The sequence below is a fragment of the Urocampus carinirostris genome, chromosome 3 (assembly GCF_059441175.1).
Source record: "Urocampus carinirostris isolate Australia breed hairy pipefish chromosome 3, RoL_Ucar_1.0, whole genome shotgun sequence".
Taxonomy (NCBI): domain Eukaryota; kingdom Metazoa; phylum Chordata; class Actinopteri; order Syngnathiformes; family Syngnathidae; genus Urocampus; species Urocampus carinirostris.
In genome coordinates, this window is record NC_142351.1 from 49,271,101 (window position 1) to 49,289,604 (window position 18,504).

The 18,504-nt window shown below is 38.8% G+C and overlaps 2 protein-coding genes across 2 annotated transcripts; one reads left to right on the forward strand and one right to left on the reverse strand.

Annotated features, from left to right (window-relative positions):
• Positions 1–691: 691 nt before the first annotated feature.
• On the forward strand, positions 692–10,967 carry bpifcl (BPI fold containing family C, like). Its single transcript, XM_088332200.1, has 15 exons — positions 692–935; positions 1,934–2,048; positions 3,296–3,427; positions 3,532–3,687; positions 3,753–3,816; positions 4,910–4,970; positions 5,071–5,162; positions 5,332–5,508; positions 5,602–5,661; positions 6,328–6,495; positions 9,199–9,266; positions 9,339–9,381; positions 9,445–9,508; positions 10,618–10,694; positions 10,767–10,967. Exons 1-15 carry the CDS (start codon positions 827–829, stop codon positions 10,809–10,811), a joined length of 1,431 nt encoding a protein of 476 aa, XP_088188326.1. The 5' UTR covers positions 692–826; the 3' UTR covers positions 10,812–10,967.
• An 848-nt stretch (positions 10,968–11,815) lies between these two features.
• Positions 11,816–17,000, reverse strand: LOC148369954 (PRELI domain containing protein 3B-like). The gene is made up of 6 exons (XM_088332201.1): positions 16,826–17,000; positions 14,752–14,920; positions 14,588–14,677; positions 13,860–13,930; positions 12,752–12,854; positions 11,816–12,674 (listed from the first exon to the last, which is right to left on the reverse strand). The coding sequence occupies exons 1-6, from the start codon at positions 16,855–16,857 to the stop codon at positions 12,558–12,560; spliced, it is 582 nt and encodes a 193-aa protein (XP_088188327.1). The 5' UTR covers positions 16,858–17,000; the 3' UTR covers positions 11,816–12,557.
• Between the last annotated feature and the right edge of the window lie 1,504 nt (positions 17,001–18,504).

Here is an 18,504-nt window from a genome sequence, read left to right on the forward strand (position 1 = left end):
TATATTCACCCAGTACTTAAGTTGTTTCTTGTTTGGATTCTCAATTATTTTGATTTTCCTTTCAAAAGTATTGAATTTTCACATCATATTACAAAGATTACCAATTCAATTATTATATAAAGTATTACTGTGCTGAGCACCTGCAGCTAAAAAGTCTTGCTTCATGACAGTGGACAATAGGGAGACCAAGGATTTGGATTTGGCGCACACATCAGCCACAAACAATAGAATTAGTGGTGGTATTGGCAAGCTAACTAAAAGTCAAGCCATCCATTATTTTTTCTATCATTGGATGGACTTTTTTTCACATTTGATATTCATATTCTATTGATGCTTCTATTCAAAAGGAGGAGTTAAGACACTTCATTTAAAAGTAAGGCAAGACAATTAAACCTTCTTTTTCTCGATGCTGCATCTTGTATACCGCTTTCTTGCTCTGTCAATCAATCAATGAATAAGATGTAGGTTCATTTGTAAATGTGACTGTACCTCACCAGAAACTAACCTCGCCACACATCTCTGATGTTAATGATGAGTGTATTTTAAAAGGTTAATATGATAACAAATAAAAAAGCGATCTGAAAATTCGCCCTGCAGTGTAACAAATGATTTGTCAGGGCTGCCACCGCAAAAAATTAGTCACATGTTATAATATGTTTCACTTCTCAATTCCAACTCATACAGGAAGCTGCAGAGAATCTTGCTGATTTTAAAGCTGATCACTGAATTAAGAAAAAACAACTGACCAGGCCACGCCTAGAAAACAAGGGGATTCAAATACAGTGATCGTTGTTTGTTGTCTGGATGTAGTCACGGTCCAATTTCGATGCACACAATGCTTCCAAGTGGGGTAATAGTGCTCATGCTCATCTTTGGCACCCATGGCGAAAATCCTGCAATACAAGCCATCCTGACCAACAAAGGACTTCAGTATGGTAAGGTATAACGGACAATAAAATAAAATAGTGCTTTGTATTATGATTGTATGATTTTTTTTATACCTTTTATGTTTTGGATTGAATTCAAAATGAAAGGTATCTACAACAGACTAATATTGTTAACATATCATCAGCGGTGGGTGGTGAGGGCCTGCAAGGCCTTCTCTGGATAAATAAAGTGTCTATCTATCTATCTATCTATCTATCTATCTATCTATCTATCTATCTATCTATCTATCTATCTATCTATCTATCTATCTATCTATCTATCTATCTATCTATCTATCTATCTATCTATCTATCTATCTATCTATCTATCTATCTATCTATCTATCTATCTATCTATCTATCTATCTATCTATCTATCTATCTATCTATCTATCTATCTATCTATCTATCTATCTATCTATCTATCTATCTATCTATCTATCTATCTATCTATCTATCTATCTATCTATCTATCTATCTATCTATCTATCTATCTATCTATCTAAAATGAGCAAAAGGTATCTGCCAGTAGAAAAAAATGTCCACAACTTTTAACGTATTTAACAATGTTGTAGTGACGTAAGAAATGAGATTAAAATTACCAAATTATGTGAAATGTACATTTTTTCATTTAATGGTGGCGTGCGTGGTTTTAGGTGTCCTTGAAAAGTTGAAAATCAAATATTTTCTTTATTAAGAATGTATTAAGGATGCCACATGGAGTTCAAATAGCCTTTATATTTTTCCTCCACTGCAGGTAGCTACTTTTATCTTACTTTTAGCCCAGCTGTTCAGGGACTCTCAACACATTAGGAAGTAGGAAAGGGGGAGGGATCTTTAGGGGTGGAGAGTGGTTTCATGCTCATCCCGGGTTTGTTTTGTCAGTATAGCCTGCAAATGGTAAAAATAATAAAAGGGCTGTTCCAGGAAATTTCAATTTAAACCTTATTTCCTTGTGAAAAGTGTGTATAACCCTCTCAATGGTTTTGTTTCTGGTCCTTTCACAGGAAGCCATGTGGCTGCAGGATGGATTCAGGATAGGCTGGAAAATGTAACACTCCCTGAAGTTAGTGGTGAAATACATCTCGGCTTCCTGGGCCACGTCATCTACACGCTTAGATGGTAGGATGACATTCTACGAGGCTTATGGACAAGAAGGAATTGTGGTACTTCTGGTACAGTGTTGGGTGTGTTCCTGAAAAATAGTAATTGTTTTAAAATTACGAACTAACACTTTTTAAAGGTTATTCAGTTACCCTTGAGATTAACGGCTTTAAAAATGAGCGCGCTACTTTGTTCTCTTGGAGGCCGGACTAGTAAATTGAGGATAAAGAAAAAATGAGAGAAAGAAATAAGAGAAAGAGAGGGAGAGAAAAAGAGAGAGTGTGGGACAAGGAAAGAGAGAAAAAAGAGTGAGAGACGGGGAAAAGAGAGAGAGAGATCATTAGAAACAAAAGAGATTACAAGAGAAATAGTGAGAGAGTGGGAAAGAAAGAGGAAGAAATAAATCCAAAGAGAAATAGAAAGAGAGAAAGAGAGGAGAGCAAAGAGGAGAGAAAGAGAGAAGGGTAGAAAGAGAGAAGAGGAATGCGAGAGAGAGAGAAAAGAGAGAGAAAACTAAAAAAGTAAGAGAGAGCATAGGAAGGTAAAAAGACACAGAGAGGGAGAAAGAGTATAAGAGGAACAAAGAAAGAGAAAATAAGAGACAGAGAGTGAAAGAGAGAGACATAGAGAGAGAAAGGGGGAGAAAGATAGATAAAGAGGGAGAGAGGGAGAGAGAGAAAGAGAGAAAGAAATACAACTACAGCATCTTTGTGAGAGGCACCTGGCTTTGGCAACATCAAGTGGACATATTTCAACCTGTAGCTAGTTTTTCTCTTGCGCTTTCCTCAGCTTTGTCTCGCAGGCCGGAATCAATCCCTGAGTGGGCCCTATAAAGCCCGTGGGTCACCTGTTTGACACCCCTGCTCTATATACTCGCAGAAAAGCAGACTAAAACTGCTTTAGAACAATAGTTGCGGAATTACGTGGTTACGCACCATGTATTAAGGTAGTAACAATGGTTAGTTGGATCCCTTAACGACTGGGATCATAGGGGCACTATTTCCTGTGGTGTGTCTTGGGCAAGTACAGCCTCTCCAGGCCAACAAATAGGGTTACAAAATATTCTAATTATGTGTTAGTCCCAACAATACATATTTTTATTTAGCAGGGTAGACAACAGAACTACATTAAATTAAGAAAATAAAATCTACACTTTTTTAGAATCGTTCATATTTAACATTTAAACCCAATTCAAACCAAATGTCAACTAAATATTTTAGTTAATGTGAATGGATGCTAACATTGTGTCTACCTGCTTCTTCTAGCGTCACAATAAGAAAGTGTGATGTTCCGGAACCTTTGGTAGAGTTCTCCAAAGATGCTCCTGGCTTGACGACATCCATCACAGGACTCAATGTTGCCCTCACCGGAGCCTGGGACGCCCGTAACTGGTTTATGTGAGTGGGAATCGTCATTTATTAATTTAACATTAACATCAGTGATATTCGTCTTCAGGTCGTTTGTCAAAAGATACATAATACCATTCCTTGTGCCCTTTCAGACATGGAAGCGGATTATTTGACATGGCCTTGTTTGAAGTGGACTTGGTCTCGGTATTACAGTTGGGGAGGGATGCTAGTGGACATTTGTCTTTAACCAGCGTGAATTGCAGCACTCTAATAGGCGGCATAGACATACGTTTCTATGGCAGCAACAGGTAAAATGCTCATTAGATCAAAATAATCTTTTTTGAAAAATGAAATTGTAATCTCATATCTACAGATGGGTCCTCCGTTTTTTTGAGGACCATTTCAAGAATCATATCAGAACTAAATTGGCGACCATGGTAAGTGTTTTTGTGAGGGACTAAATCCCATATATTCATAGCAGATATAACACTGGTAATCAAAACTATATTGAAAAAAGTCACCTGCTACTACAGCACCAATCCCAAAAATTGTGTAAGCGTCACGTTTGTCGAGGTGAACCAATGCAGGGAAGCGGGAATGGAGGCAGCAGCAAACACAACTCCACCAGAAAAGGGGATGGCTGGAGGACCTTGTTTGTCACAGCCTCAATAGGGCAAGAAACAGTCGAGGACTCCTCCCCTCGCCACCAGGACAGGGACCTGTTTGCCACAGGGGAAGAGTCAGTCGAGAATCCTTGTTCCTTCCCACCGGAGCAGGGAACAGAAGCGGTCTAGTGACCTTTTCATCGCCAGGACAGAAACTTTCTCTCTGCAAGGACAGGAAACAGAAGCGGCCGAAGGACCTTCTCCTCGCCACTGGGACAGAAAACAGGAGCAGTCGAAAGACCTTCTCCTGGTTGCGGCTTAGGGACCCTCTGTCCGCTCTTTGTTTTCCACTTTTATCCTGGTTGCCACCGCGATATGAGGTTTGTTTTTTGTTTATGGTTTGACACTTTGCTGGTTGTTTTAAGACCTGTTTTTTTCCTGGTTTTTGTTGAGTACACCCGCCTTCATTCCGGCCTCCACGAATTTGGGTGCACCTCTGAAAACGTGACACTAAATATACATGTTTTTATGCAAGACTATTTGTGTGCTTCTGTCCAAGACTGATATATAAAGATAAGCATTAATTTTCAAAAATGTATGAACTTCTTAAAGCTGCTTTGTGTAATATTTGACCACTAGAGGGCACTGTGTTTTCTAATGTGAACAAAAACCATTGCTAGATGTGCACAGCATAGCAGCAAGAAGAATGACAAACATGGCGGCTACTATGTATGGATTCTGTTATGTTAAAGAAATACAAATTTCTCCACCTATGACTTTTTTTGAAAATAAAAAATTAACATTGATATGATGGTTAAAATTTGTTCCGCTAGAGGCATTAAATATTACACACTGTCGTTTTAAGTGAAGCAGCTTTTAATCTCTCACGCAAAACCCATGTGACTCTATGATCCCAATTTGCCAGATTTGTCCAAATGTGGTAGAAATCATAGCAGAGCTGGAGAGCCATCTCAAGGGCATGAACGGTATCACTTTCACTTCTATCTCTTTCTTCAATAGAAAAACAAACTTCAGGCATTGGAGATAAAAAACGGATCATTCAAATAATTCCAAGTCTCTCTGCAGTTACCTTTCAGGTGAACGAAGACCTCACTCTGAACCTTCCTATAATTGTTCCTCCCGTTGTTAATTTTTCAAGTCTTCATCTTGGGCTCAAAGTAAGGGCAGATTACATTAAATGTGTTCAATTTTGTGCTTGGTTGGAAAGAACTTTGATAAGTACAAATGAATAAGACATACAGTACAGTGACAGGGCACAATTGCTTATAGCGCTGACTGTTGCAAATGATTACAAATAATCAATTGCTTATTGACTTGCGTTTAAAGGGAGAATTCTACAGTCTCAAAAGTCCCCAGGAGCCCCCGTTTGCTGCTATGCCCTTTGTGATACCCCAACAGCCGTCTTACATGCTGTCTGTAGGCTTTTCTGAGTTCACTGTCAACTCCGCCTCTTTCAGCTACTTCTCAGTGGGCCTACTGCAGGTCTTCATTAATGACAGCATGGTGAGGTCAATAAGAAGAAAAAAGCCTCAGATGAGGTCACACGGATCACCTACCAAAGCACAGCCTTAAAGTAATGTTGTGTTCCCTCCCCAGATACCTGACGGTTCCCCTGTGCGCCTTAACACAACTTCATTGGGGCCTTTTATTCCACAGGTAATTTGGTAATTTAATCTACACTACCGGTCAAATGTTTGCGGTCACCTAGAACTATCCTTATTTAGGAGAAAATCACTGCTTTTTTATTTAAAATGTAAATTAAACTAGTCATAGAAACACTTCATACATTTTTGACGTGGTAAATTACTACTTTAGCTGCAAGTGGAACTTGTCAGTCTATTCTTGTTCCAAGAAATATGGGCTATTCAGGTCGAGAAATTGCTAATAAACCGAAGATCTCCACTCAGGGTGTGTACTACTCCCTTCCGAGAACAGCACAAATAGGTTCTAATCAGATTATAAATTTATGTTGCGAGATGACAAGTAGATTAGAGTGTTTAGTTTGGTCACTACATGCCTTACAGGTGTTCAACTAGCAGCTTGGCTAAACACTATGCACAATACACCAGTGTCAACATCTAAGGTGAAGAGGTGACTCAGAGATTCTGTCCTTCAGGGCAGAGTGGCAAACAGGCCATATCTGAGACTTGAAAACACAATGAATATATTAATATGGGTAAAGGAACACAGATGTTAGAGAACTCATTCGCTGAATAAAAGTATGACTTTTTAATGGAAAACACAACATGTTCTGGATTACCTCAAACTTTTGAATGACAGTGTAACTTAACAGCACTTTAACCCTAAAGGATTGTTCTCCAGCTTCCTGGGAGGTTTCCAGATTTGCTGATGGCACTGCAGACGTATGCCAGACGTCTTCCGGTGTTTTCCTTCCATTCCGGTGCTCTCAAATTAAAATCGTGGGCAGCTGTCAAAGCCTTCGCCGTCCAGCGCAACAACACCCTGACCCCTCTGTTTAAACTTCATGTAGTGAGTACTAGTTAGAAAGTTAGTTGATTACAAGTTAAAGCAGAATCTTAATTGGAGATTATCAAAACCAGCCCAAGCCTTCATGGGGCCCTAGGCAAAATTAGATCTACATGATCATTTCTATACCTACTAGAACTCATTCCATGTCCTACTGCAGGGGTCGGCAACTATGTAGAGTCAAGGGCTGCATGTTACATGATATACTTCTTTTTAAATAGATTAGTTTCATCAAATTGGTTTTGAAACGACCACAATAAGAGAAAAATAGTATATTAGGTCCCCGTTTTAAGCACTTCGTATGTTATTTAATTTTGAAGTATTACTGTAGGGTTTTCTTACGGGTTTGTTTTTTAGTATTTCTGAAGTCAGATTTTTATTGAAGTTCGAGTTTTTGTAGTGTTACTCTAGTTTTATTTCTGTACTACTTTTGTATTTCTAACTTAATTTTTATGCAGTATGTATTTCAATAGTAGAATTGTATTAGTATTTCTGCAGTACTTTTTTTGTATTTCAAAAGTACTTTTTTTGTTGGTATATGTGTAGTATTTTCATAATATTTTTGTATTATTACAGTAGTTTTATGATTATAGTAGTTTGGAGTATTACTGTAGTATTATTTTTTATAGTGTTTTGTTCTATATCCACAGTATATCTGTGTTATTTTTGTAGTATTTTTGTGATATTTCCATAGAAGAATTTTTGTAGTATCGCTATAGGTGTAATTTTTAGTATTTCTGTCCTAAACCTCTTCTAGTAGTATTTTGTTGTAATATTTATCTGGTTGTTTTTTATATTTTGGTATTATGTATTGGTGGGTTTTTTTTGTATTTTAGTAGAAGCACAATTGATATACTGTATTTGCAAAGCAGTATTTGAGTTTTATTTTTGTAGAATTTCTCTAGTATTTCCATGGTAGTATTTTTGTCATATTTCTTTGTCATTTTTGCAATATTACCGTAGTTGGATTTTTGTAGTATTTTTTGAGTAAATACTTTTGTAGTAGTGTGCCCTGCGATTGGCTGGCAACCAGTTCAGGGTGTCCCCTGCCCACTGCCAGGAGATGGCTGGGATGGGCTCCAGCCGCCCCCTCCCAACCCCCCGCGACCCTAATAAGGATAAACGGTACAGCTAATGAGATGAGATGAGATGAGATGAGATTATGGGCAGCATTGCGGCGCAGTGGTTAGCGCATGTGCGGCACAGTTCATGTCTTGGGAACCTCCTGCGTGGGTTAAAATCCAGCTCCAGACTTCCTGTGCCGAGTTTGTATGTTCTCCCCGTGCTTGCTTGGGTTTCCTCCGGGCACTCCGGTTTCCTCCCACATTCCAAAAACATGCATTTCAGGCGAATTGGCCAGTCTAAATTGTCCCTAGGTGTGAATGAGCGAGTGAGTTGTTTGTCCCCGTGTGCCCTGCGATTGGCTGGCAACCAGTTCAGGGTGTCCCCTGCCCACTGCCCGATGATTGCTGGGATGGGCTCCAGCAACCCCGCGACCCTACTGAGGATAAGCGGTGTAGCTAATGAGATGAGATGAGATGAGATTATGTAATTTATTATTACTCTAGGAGTATTTTTGCAATTTGCAATTCTATAGTATTCTTTCTTTTCAGAAGGAAACCAAAATTATATATGAGGTCCCTGTTTTTAAGCACTATATTTGATATTTAGTTTTGTAGTTGTCGTGTAGTATTCACAAAGTGGCTCGCAAAGACTCACAAAGTGAAACGGGACAATATTAGCACTAAAAAAGTTAACCACCCTTTGGGGTCCCCTAGTGGTTGCAGGGCTCAAAGCAGCCGCTTATTTCGCTTATGCCTTGGGCGGGCTCTGGAGATAATTCCCTTAAGTAACTTTGGACTATTCTATCAATTGTTTAGACTTGCTATAACAGTTGCCTCTTGTATCATTATAACACTAATTTGTGAGTCAAGTTTGAATCGATTTTTGTCCTCTGTATATCAAAAAAATACATTTCACAAAGGTTGGTAGAAATAGACAATTGTCATTTCGTAATTCTCATTTGAAAATATCTGAATTTTCTTTCCTTAAAGACGATGAAAAGGTTCTATGATTCCCCCAAAATATTTGTATTTACCTAAAAGCAAAAAAAAACCATTTAGTTTAACAAAAAATAGCAAACCGTTTGTTACGATTTGCGGGTGGGCGATTTACAGATGGGATAACTTCAAATGATATCTATGATGTAACTTAAGACATATTTTGGCTAACAAAATTAAAGACATGACATGATCATATCTTACCTTTTTTTTGCAATGGAAATACCCTTTCTTTTCAAAATAACGGATATGATTCTCACCTGGGAATAAGATGCTCAGTAGATAAAAATTACATCTATCCAAGGCAAGTCAGGTGCATTCAAAGACCAGACAAGAATTCGGAATTTCAATCTTTCAAAGAAAAAGCCCATGTTTGTTTCCTTCTCAGTTATGTTCCATGACGTCTGAGTACATGTTTAAAATAACGTTTCTCAGGAAAACTACTCTTGATAAACTGTATTACGATCAGGAGCAAATCTTAAAAAGCAAACGTACAGATAGGCAATTTTAAACAGGCATTTTAGAATGCATAAAATTCCCTTAAAGTTGATCCAGGTAAAATATGTCTCCTTTAAGATATTCACTTCATTACTAATACACAAGGGGGAAAAACATATGGTGGTAAACTAAACCAGCTTTCTCTAAGGACTTTGACATCCGTGGAAAAATGTGGATCGCCAACAAACGGCTAAAGAGCTCAGTGGAGATGGACAAGTGAGTGCAATAATACCGCCAAGGTTCTAAAAGAAATATACGGTAACTACGGTGGACGTTTTTTCCAAACAGTTTGACACTAAATCTGGCATCGTCTGAGATTGGGCCCTTTAAGGTACCGGTACCATTGGTGTTATTCAATTAAGAGCTTCTTCTCAACTATTGCATTCCTTTGTAGACTGATTCTTTGCAAAACATGACGCAGGGGATAATGGAAATGATGGTCCTGCCAAAACTAAATGGTGAGTGCTGTATGTTTGCTCCGCAACACTTTGGCTTTACAATAAGCATTGCATACAATCCCGTTCTCTGTAACACTCCCGCACTAAAAAAATGATTGGAGTTTGAAGAAACTTTACGGACAACAAAGAATTGTATGGTTTTTATATATAACAAACAGTGTGAAGTGAATTACTGGAAAACAGTAAACAGTTACTAATTACTTCATTTAAAAAGTAACTCAGTTAACCTCAGATTGGGTTGGTTGGTTGGTTGGTTGGTTGGATCCCTTACACACTAAGGGTGTAGGGGCACAACTTCCTGCCTGGCGGTGCCCATTCCTATCCAAGTTACTGACACAAAAAGGAAGAGCGTTACCCTGAAAGTAACTATCTAGTTACAAATTAAGGTATATACTTGCAAAGAAGCCGACCCACTAAAACTGCTTTTAAAAAAGCCACATGATAAAGTAAATGTTAGAAAATGGGAACAACAACCTGTGGAAGCACTGAAACCTTCATATTTATTGGCTCATGCAATCTGGAGAGTTTGCAAACGAACTCCTAAACAAGACACCAACACGTGCTGCCTACTATTCGGTCCCTGTGACCCACAACCAAATATGTGCATATAAATTGACCCCCAGATTTCAATATTTATTTTTAAAGTTTTCAAAAAAAAAAGAGTATATAAGGTAAGGCGACTATCTGCATGAGGAGAAATTCAGTGTTCTCTTACTTTGTGATTCGGAAGGCGTCATTGTAACTGTATTTAGTTGCACTTTGTCTGTGAATACAAAAACGGCCCCTCTACTTCTGCATTCTGCTGCTTTGCTGTCAGTTGAGGGTTGTGTTACATCGTGAGCAAAATGTAATCAGCGAGCACTTGTAATTCTTAATATGTTTTTAATAAGTAGCAGAGTAACGCTCTGTATTGTAACAACAGTTGAGTAACAAATGTTTTTAATAACACGTTACAGTACTTTTTACCGAAAAAAGAAATGGCATTGCAGGAACGTATTTCTTTAAAACGCATTACTACCAACACTGAAGAAATACTACAGGATCCAGATGATGTTCTGCTAAGCCCAAGAATACTTGATTGGTTGGCACTGATTTGATTTGAGTTGCAGAGAAACTCGCAGACGGCTTTGCTTTACCGCAGACAAGACGTGCACAACTGGTCAGCCCAATTCTGACAGTGGAAGAGGTAGATCTGAAATCGTAATGTGGATACTGTCTTTTGGGGGTTTGATTTTTGCCTTTTTGCTCCTTCAAATAGGGATTTGTAGTGTTCCGTTCAAATGTCAAGCTGCTGGAGAACTGAAAACAGTCTTCGTCCATCACAGGATTTGTAACTCATAATGTATGCTAAATCTTTTCAGCATCATTTTTCCTATGTTTATTGTACAAATACCTTGCATTTCTCCCATGTAAGCATACCAGCCAACAGAACAAGAACAATAAAGTCACTTATACAGTACATGGCAAAAACAATGGCCATTTTTCATTTTGCAGCAATGTACCCAACTTACTATTGTGTTTGTAAAATATTTGTTAAAAATCAATACAGGTATCGTCTTGTTTTATACATTAGAGTGGGTGGCCATTTTTCCATTATTTTCCTACTGAAAATGTTTTATGTCAACCGGGGCTCCGGAAACAACCAATCAGTTTGTTCGTTTGTTTGTTTTCTAAAGCAGAGCCACGATTTGCACTTAAGTAAGGCATGAGTAACTATGTTTTCAACTTCCTGTGACTGCAAATGACAAAATGGCCACCCCCCGAGAAACAGGTGGAGTTCTCAGGGTAATTCATATCCCACAAATGCAATAATTGGTAGAGAAGTTCCTTTAGACTAGAGCAGGCATGGAATGTGGATGTAGAGAAAATGTATTCGAGTTGACTGCCATTATGTGCTATCAATGTTTTTATATGTTAATTCCAGTGGTCTAACTTAGTTGGTAAATACATGTCTTTCAATGGAGATTTCTGCCCAAATGCCATAGTTTTTCAATGAAAGTCACACAATATGCTAAATTTCCAGTCAGTAGTTATTCTGCCAATTGTGTTTAAATTGTTTTTGCTTAATAGCAGCTTCATTTAGCTATTAATGTTAAACTAAGACTAATGTGGAACAACAGTTGTTAGCTGCTCGTGCAGTTCTATTGTGTGGAAAAGGTTTTACAGACGTTAAACTTAATCGGATTTGATTACAGACAGCAGTGCTGCTTTCATATTCACATGAGGCCCATTCATCTATGCTAAAACCTCCGTAATAATAATAAGGGATCAACAGGTTATATAGAACAAAAAGTACAAGCCAACCACTTCCACCACCATTATGAAACAATGGCATCATTTTATTTTCAAACCATGTTACTGTGTTTTTTCTTTTAGTTTTGCCTTCACATTCTCGGAATGTAACCCCATCATTTAAATATAAACCTATTTACAGTAGTTGTTCCTAAAATGAAAAGCATCATAGTTCACGATAGTAACAAAGACCTTCATATTCCAAACAAAACTTGAGGCTGCAATTGAAAAAAAGGCTGCTGAGAGTATGCAACACAAAGGTGATTTTTCTTACTATTTGTGTGTAAAGCATGTTCCTTGCCGTTACTGACCACAAACTTAAGAACACCTGCATAACCCAGGGGCTAACCATTGTTACTGAAGGCAAGCGTGATGAAGCAGTAAAAGAACACAATCTGAGTGGAATTGGAGGCCATCTCAGGGACATACCATGTTAGTTGAAACCAACAAACCACTTTTAACACTTATAAATGGCACTGAGAAAAAAACAAAGAATCAAGCCGGGTACCTGCTCTGGAACAGCCTCTACAACCACACAGAGACGTCAGAAGATGAAAACAGTGGTTTACAGTGCTTTTATGACATGTTTGATGAGGTTCAGTGCAAAGAAAATAGTCAAAAACGACAATTTCCCCTGTTTGTTTTCATTTACACACACTCAAACTTCCATGGTCATGTTCGGAAAGGCTGTTCTGGCTGACGAGGTGCACCAACAATTGTGGATGGGATTCAGTTCATATAAGGTATAGGCGAATTATCATTTATCTGCGATAGCCGCTACGATTGGCGAGCGTATGGTACTGCGGGCCGTCGCCGCCAACTCCTCAATTTCGGTGTTCAAGCGTCGAATGACCCACTCCATCGCCTCTCGACCCTGAAAACGTCAGAGAAAAATGGTCTGGGGTTGCAAACAAGATAAGGAAGATGTGTTGAGTTCTAGGTCATTCTCACCTTGCCAGCGTTGACAGACATGGTGTTGGCCATCATGCCCTCCAGGTAGCTGCTCAGACTGACACCTTTTACACTGATTAGAGCCTCTTGCGTAAGCACTGTCCTGGTCAACAGCAGAAACAATACCTTCAATGAGTCACTAAACACAACGTTATATTGGAGAAATAAGCTAATGGTTAGTTAATTGTTGATGAAAACTTGTGTGGTGCAGTGTTTGTCAATTATTTTCTGTTATGCCCCTCCCCGAGTAAGAAGAAATAGGGGAGAGGCACTAGAGGTAAGGTCGGGCCTAAAAAAAAAATCAAAATGTAATGATTCACATTTTGGGCCGAACTGACTTGATTTGTAGGTCAGACTCATGCTTAAGAGCTTACCTATGATGATCCGTTAATTGTTGATGAAAACTGGGTATCGTATAACCACAATTTTGGGAACTTAGAAAAACTTGTTGAGTCAAATCACTAACTCAAGAGAACCTGAGTTGTTGGACCTAAAGCATGTAATATGAAATCTCAAGTTTGGTCAAGGCCTCTCAAATAGGGGGATTGTCGGATTAGGCCTCTCTGATATTTGATTAAAAAAAATGCCAACTGGTTTGTTTTCTGCGACTTGTCCTTGCTTGGATCCTTCCTATCCAGAAGCACTCTCGCATTCATTATCGAGTTTGAAGATGTCAAAACCATTTGGTCACACATTGGGACTTTGGTAAGGATGAGACTTTAGTTTGACTACTATTTCTCACTTTTGTTTGTTATTTTGACTTGTAGGCACGGTTTACAACTGAACGGCATTGTCATTATGGGTCAAAAATGTGGATGTTTTTTGATTCCCACACCATTTAGTCCCGATCTGCTTTTTCTAACCTAGGATATTTGATAAAATAAAAAGCTGAAGAGAGACCCGTAAGAACACATTGGACCATTCCTATCTTAAGGATTTTGTACAGTGAACTCCTGTTCTCATTGCACGTTCAAAATGCATTGATGTATTCTCTCCTTATCTTGAGTGTCCACTAAACTATAACTTTATCAAAAACCATTCTGAGCTCAAATGAAGTCAAATTAAACGTGCTTTGGTAAGTATTGACAATCGAGACGGAAGAACTTACTTGTCGGGATCCTGCGGATGAGGTTTATACGTCAGCTTCTCGTCCACAGAAACCAGGTTAGTGAAGGAAATCTAACCAAAACAAGTAGGTATTAAAAAACGCTTTCTTTAAATAGTTCGCAAAAATTTAATAAAAACTGATTGATGCCCCAGGGGTTAAAAACAACCAAATTCAAACTAAACACTGTTGGTGCTACTTTGGGGACATAATGTATTAGCAATTTGCTCAACTACTGAAGTGAAAAGTCCTTTTGTGTATGCATCATTATGCAGGAAAGTTTTTTTAATTAACTCCTCATTTACATCCGCTAACCTTTTCATGTTTTTCCTTTAGTTTGCAGTCCAATTTTTTTGGATGGAAAATCTTTTTTTAAAAAGTATTCGTAGCAAGCCAAAATACTGTGCAAACAATGTATTGTCGCGCAAGGACCCAATGTTCTACGAATATTTAGCATAACAAAAGTACTAAGAATTAGCAACATTTGAATGTGAGTGTACAGGTGAATATCAAAGTGCTGTCATGGAAAATTTGGAAATTTCGATTTTCAGTATAACCAGGTTGATAATTCACGATGTTAAATGGTTTGGTTAATTACATTTTACTGATAACAAACATCCTACAATAAAATTTCAATAAATGTCATATATTCCATGAGAAGCAATAAACAAGATTTTAAATTCCATCTTTGCTTCAGATTAAAATTTACAGATATGTCAGTGAAAACTCACATTAGTAGATTTGAGCTGAAAGGTTTTCTGTCTTGGGTCCACCACTGAATGTTCTTGGACATAAGTGCACGTTCTTGTTAATCCAATAATCTGCACAGGTGAAAAGGACGCATGTTACGGGACTATACAAAACTTATTTGAAAGTTTTGGAAAAATGAACATACGGATTTTGCAATTGCAGGAAGACCCCACTCTGTGCTAAGTAGTCGCTTGCTGTGTAACCGTCCCTCTGAGTCCACACGTCTGTCCAGAACATCCACACCAAACACATTGGGGTTCATTGGGTTGGGGTACTTCTGCATCGCAGCCTTGGTCACCGTCTCCCATGGGTGGCTGTTAAATTGGGTGGAGATTATGATATGAATTACGGACACGGAAAAATCTCACATTTTTTATTCATGTCATTATCACCTGACCTCCGGAATTCTGCCAACCTCTCCACCTTCAAATCCCGAATCTAAACACACCTCCTAACATACCCCTCCTTTTTTTCGACTTAACTTTGTTTTTAATTTTCCATGTTTTATTCTTGTTTCATTGTTTCTTGATATTATGTGTACTTTGGTGTACTGAAAAGCGCTTTGAAGTAAAATGTATTATTATTATTGTTTACTTTCAGTGATGGTGAATGTGTGAGGCAGAGAATTGCGGTAAATGACCCTACATAACATTGATCATTTGTTTGGCAGACCAGGAACAGCAACACATGCTCTATAGCATATAAACATGTTTTACTGTCTTACTTTAACTCATAAATAAGGTATGCATGCTGCTCCTGCTCCTTTTGAAAAAAAGCTTCAATAGATAGGTAATTCTCCATTATGAAAAAAAAGTGCCATGTGACGAGAAAAAAATTACTGAATAGCTTGAATTGCTGTTAGCATGCTTACGCTATCACTAATTCTATTGTTTGGGGCTGAGGTGTGCGTGGATCCAAATAATTGGTCTTCCTATCACCCTCTGCTATGAGGCAGGAATAGTGCATGCCTCACAGAATATACAGACCTTCAGCACAGTAATGGATGACATACCGATTCAAGTCAAGTTATGTTTGTCTGAACGTATAGCCCTTAATCACAAGAAGTCTCAAAGGGCTGCACAGACCACAAATTATTGCAAACCACAGACTATTTTTACACCATCCCCGATCTAAAATCTACATGAGGGCAAGGAAAAACTGAAAAGCCTCAACATGAGGAAAATGAAGAAACCTTGAGATGGGACCGCACATGAGATAATCCCCCCCTTTCTTTTCTTCAGTGCACTCATAACACTATCCATCCACGTCAATCTCTGCCTTCCCCTTGGTCTCCTTCCATTTACTTCAGCTCTGTTGATCCTCTTCAACATTCGCTCCTCATCCATCCTGTCCATGTGTCCAAACCAACCGAGTAATCTTTTATCCACACGCTTGCTCAGTTCCACTACTACTCCAGTTCTGTCTCTCACAATTTCATTTCTCAATCTATCCGATTTCGTCACTCCTAACATACTCCTCAAACACTTCATCTCAAAAACATTTCATTTTAAATATGTATTATACAATTTCATATATATATAAAGAGTAAACTGTATTTCCATTCATGACAGGGGAGCCTCTGCCTCCACCGATTGCGCGTCACCATTGTGAGGAAAGTGTATAGTACTGTACTGTAATTTGCAAATATATGCGAATCTAATTGAACACAGAGATTAGCTGCTATTAAAATACGCACTATAATCACACAATTTAAAATATTTCGATGATTTCATAGTCCGCCAACAGTTTACCTGTTGAGATGGGGAACGCTGCTATCATTACGGCATAGCAGGTAGAATGTTACGTAATACGAGTTATGTCAGATTCTAAATTGATAGGCGAAACCTGAACAAATCATAACACGAACAACATTATAGTTGAGGGGTGCTTTTTCTTCATGCACTAAAATATCATATGTCAAAAACTGAAAGTATAATGCTTGCAGAACAAAGCTAACATTGAGTTTCTGTTTTCTTCAAATTGACCTCGAACCTTCTAAACACGACTGGTTGAAACTACAGCAACAGTTAAGAAAACAGGATCAGACATCATTTGGAAAAATGTTCTGTTTAACTACAGTATGGCGTTAAGCAATCACGATGAACTTATGTAGCTAGCTTTCTTCAAGTTGAAAGGGAGCTGCGATATTTTGAGTGGGTCTACGTATATGATTGACTCTGTAGCAAATGTGGCGAAACAAAGATAGACAAAAGACTTACTTGAAAATGTGCTCTGACGTCCAGATCTTCATTTTAGGGGGCAGTTTTGTCCGTCAGAGCTCGGGAGCCGGGCGGCAATGGCACAAGTGTGACCGCAACCAGGGAAAAAGGAAAAACCCAAGAACTGAAGGTCAGAACGGACAACACTCGTAGACAGCCTCCCCAGCTCACAGACTCCCTCTCGCGGTAGACACTTGAATCATATTTTCTTCTTTTCTTTCGTTTTTCACTTTTCTTTTCTCTTCTTTTATTTCTTTTCTTTTGAATTATTTTTCTTTTAACTTTACTTTACATTACACCCTTTCTTTTCTTTTCCTTTCTTTACTTTTCTTTTTCAAACCGGTCGTGTATTTTATTTTGTTTTACCAATGAGCTTCTTTTATGGCTATCAGAGGCGTGTTCAGGAGAGTGAGTGATTGCTATCGCGAGCTATCGCTAGCTTCTGAACGGCCAGTGATTATTGAGCGCTCGCGTGCCCGAGTAATCACGGGAGAAAGACCGCTTACTTTGATTTCCAACATGGCGTCGACAGTGCAGAAGATGGAGGATCTCACCCTGACGAGTGCTGTTGGCGATGTAATATATCGTCTTACATTGCCTGGTAATGTTTGTGAACAAGAGCCCATCCCAGCAATCATCGGGCAGTGGGCAGGGGACACCCTGAACTGGTTGCCAGCCAATCGCAGGGCACACAGGGACAGACAACTCATTCGCTCATTCACACCTAGGGACAATTTGGACCGGCCAATTCACCTGAAATGCATGTTTTTGGAATGTGGGAGGAAACCGGAGTGCCCGGAGGAAACCCACGCAAGCACGGGGAGAACATACAAACTCCGCACAGAAAGCAGGAGCTGGATTTGAACCCACGACAGGTTCCCATGACATGAACTGTGCCGCACAAGCGCTAACCACATCTTGAGAACAAAAGTTGTCGGTCAATATTATCCTATGAAATACTGTACCTGTCCCCTGTATTTTATACATTTCTGTACAACAATTTTTGTACAGGGATTTAGAAAACAAGATCGTTTTTTAATTTTTTGATTTTTGATTTTTTGAATGTATTTTCCTAATTTGATCTCGTTTTGACGATTTTGGCTCTAATCCGGATTGTCTCGATCACTGGTATCCGACGACAACGTCATCGTGGATTGCTTGAATTGTCACGGTACACTTGCATATTTTATCCCCGATCAAGTCAGTTAATAAAACCAACTTGTTTACTTAAATTATCTTTGTTATTCAGTCTACATCTGCATCTTGCTGCTACACTGTGCTCATTTGGCACAGATTTTTGTTCGCATTAGACAATACAGTGCCATCTATTAGCCAAATATCACACAATGTACTGTATCTTTGAAGTGATCAAATAATATTGGTGGTATCAAAAAATGATTGCTAGAACATGGTGGAGACAAGTCCCCTCTGTCCATGCCAAAACTACACCCTTGATTTCACACAAATTGTGCCGTACCTTTAGAGGTTGGTCCGGTGGTCAAAAATTGGACTCAAGGGTAATATTCTACAACGGGTCAGGTGTATCGACATTTCGTTCTGTGTACATTGGCTGTGTTTCTTGGACTGGAGATGGAATAAGAGCTTGAGCTTGCTCTGTCCACTCCACGCATCGGCCCGGTATTGCAGTACCTCCGGGAACGGTGCATTCGCAATGATCG

Excerpts from the sequence above, each read along its gene's own strand:
- bpifcl (XM_088332200.1), top strand. The coding sequence starts at position 827 with ATGCACACAATGCTTCCAAGTGGGGTAATAGTGCTCATGCTCATCTTT. Across the intron at positions 5,509-5,601 it reads TCTTCATTAATGACAGCATG|ATACCTGACGGTTCCCCTGT; the intron begins GTGAGGTCAATA and ends TTCCCTCCCCAG. Across the intron at positions 6,496-9,198 it reads CTCTGTTTAAACTTCATGTA|GACTTTGACATCCGTGGAAA; the intron begins GTGAGTACTAGT and ends GCTTTCTCTAAG.
- LOC148369954 (XM_088332201.1), bottom strand. The coding sequence starts at position 16,857 with ATGAAGATCTGGACGTCAGAGCACATTTTCAA. Across the intron at positions 13,931-14,587 it reads TTCAGCTCAAATCTACTAAT|ATTTCCTTCACTAACCTGGT; the intron begins GTGAGTTTTCAC and ends TGTTTTGGTTAG. Across the intron at positions 12,675-12,751 it reads TGTCTGTCAACGCTGGCAAG|GGTCGAGAGGCGATGGAGTG; the intron begins GTGAGAATGACC and ends TGACGTTTTCAG.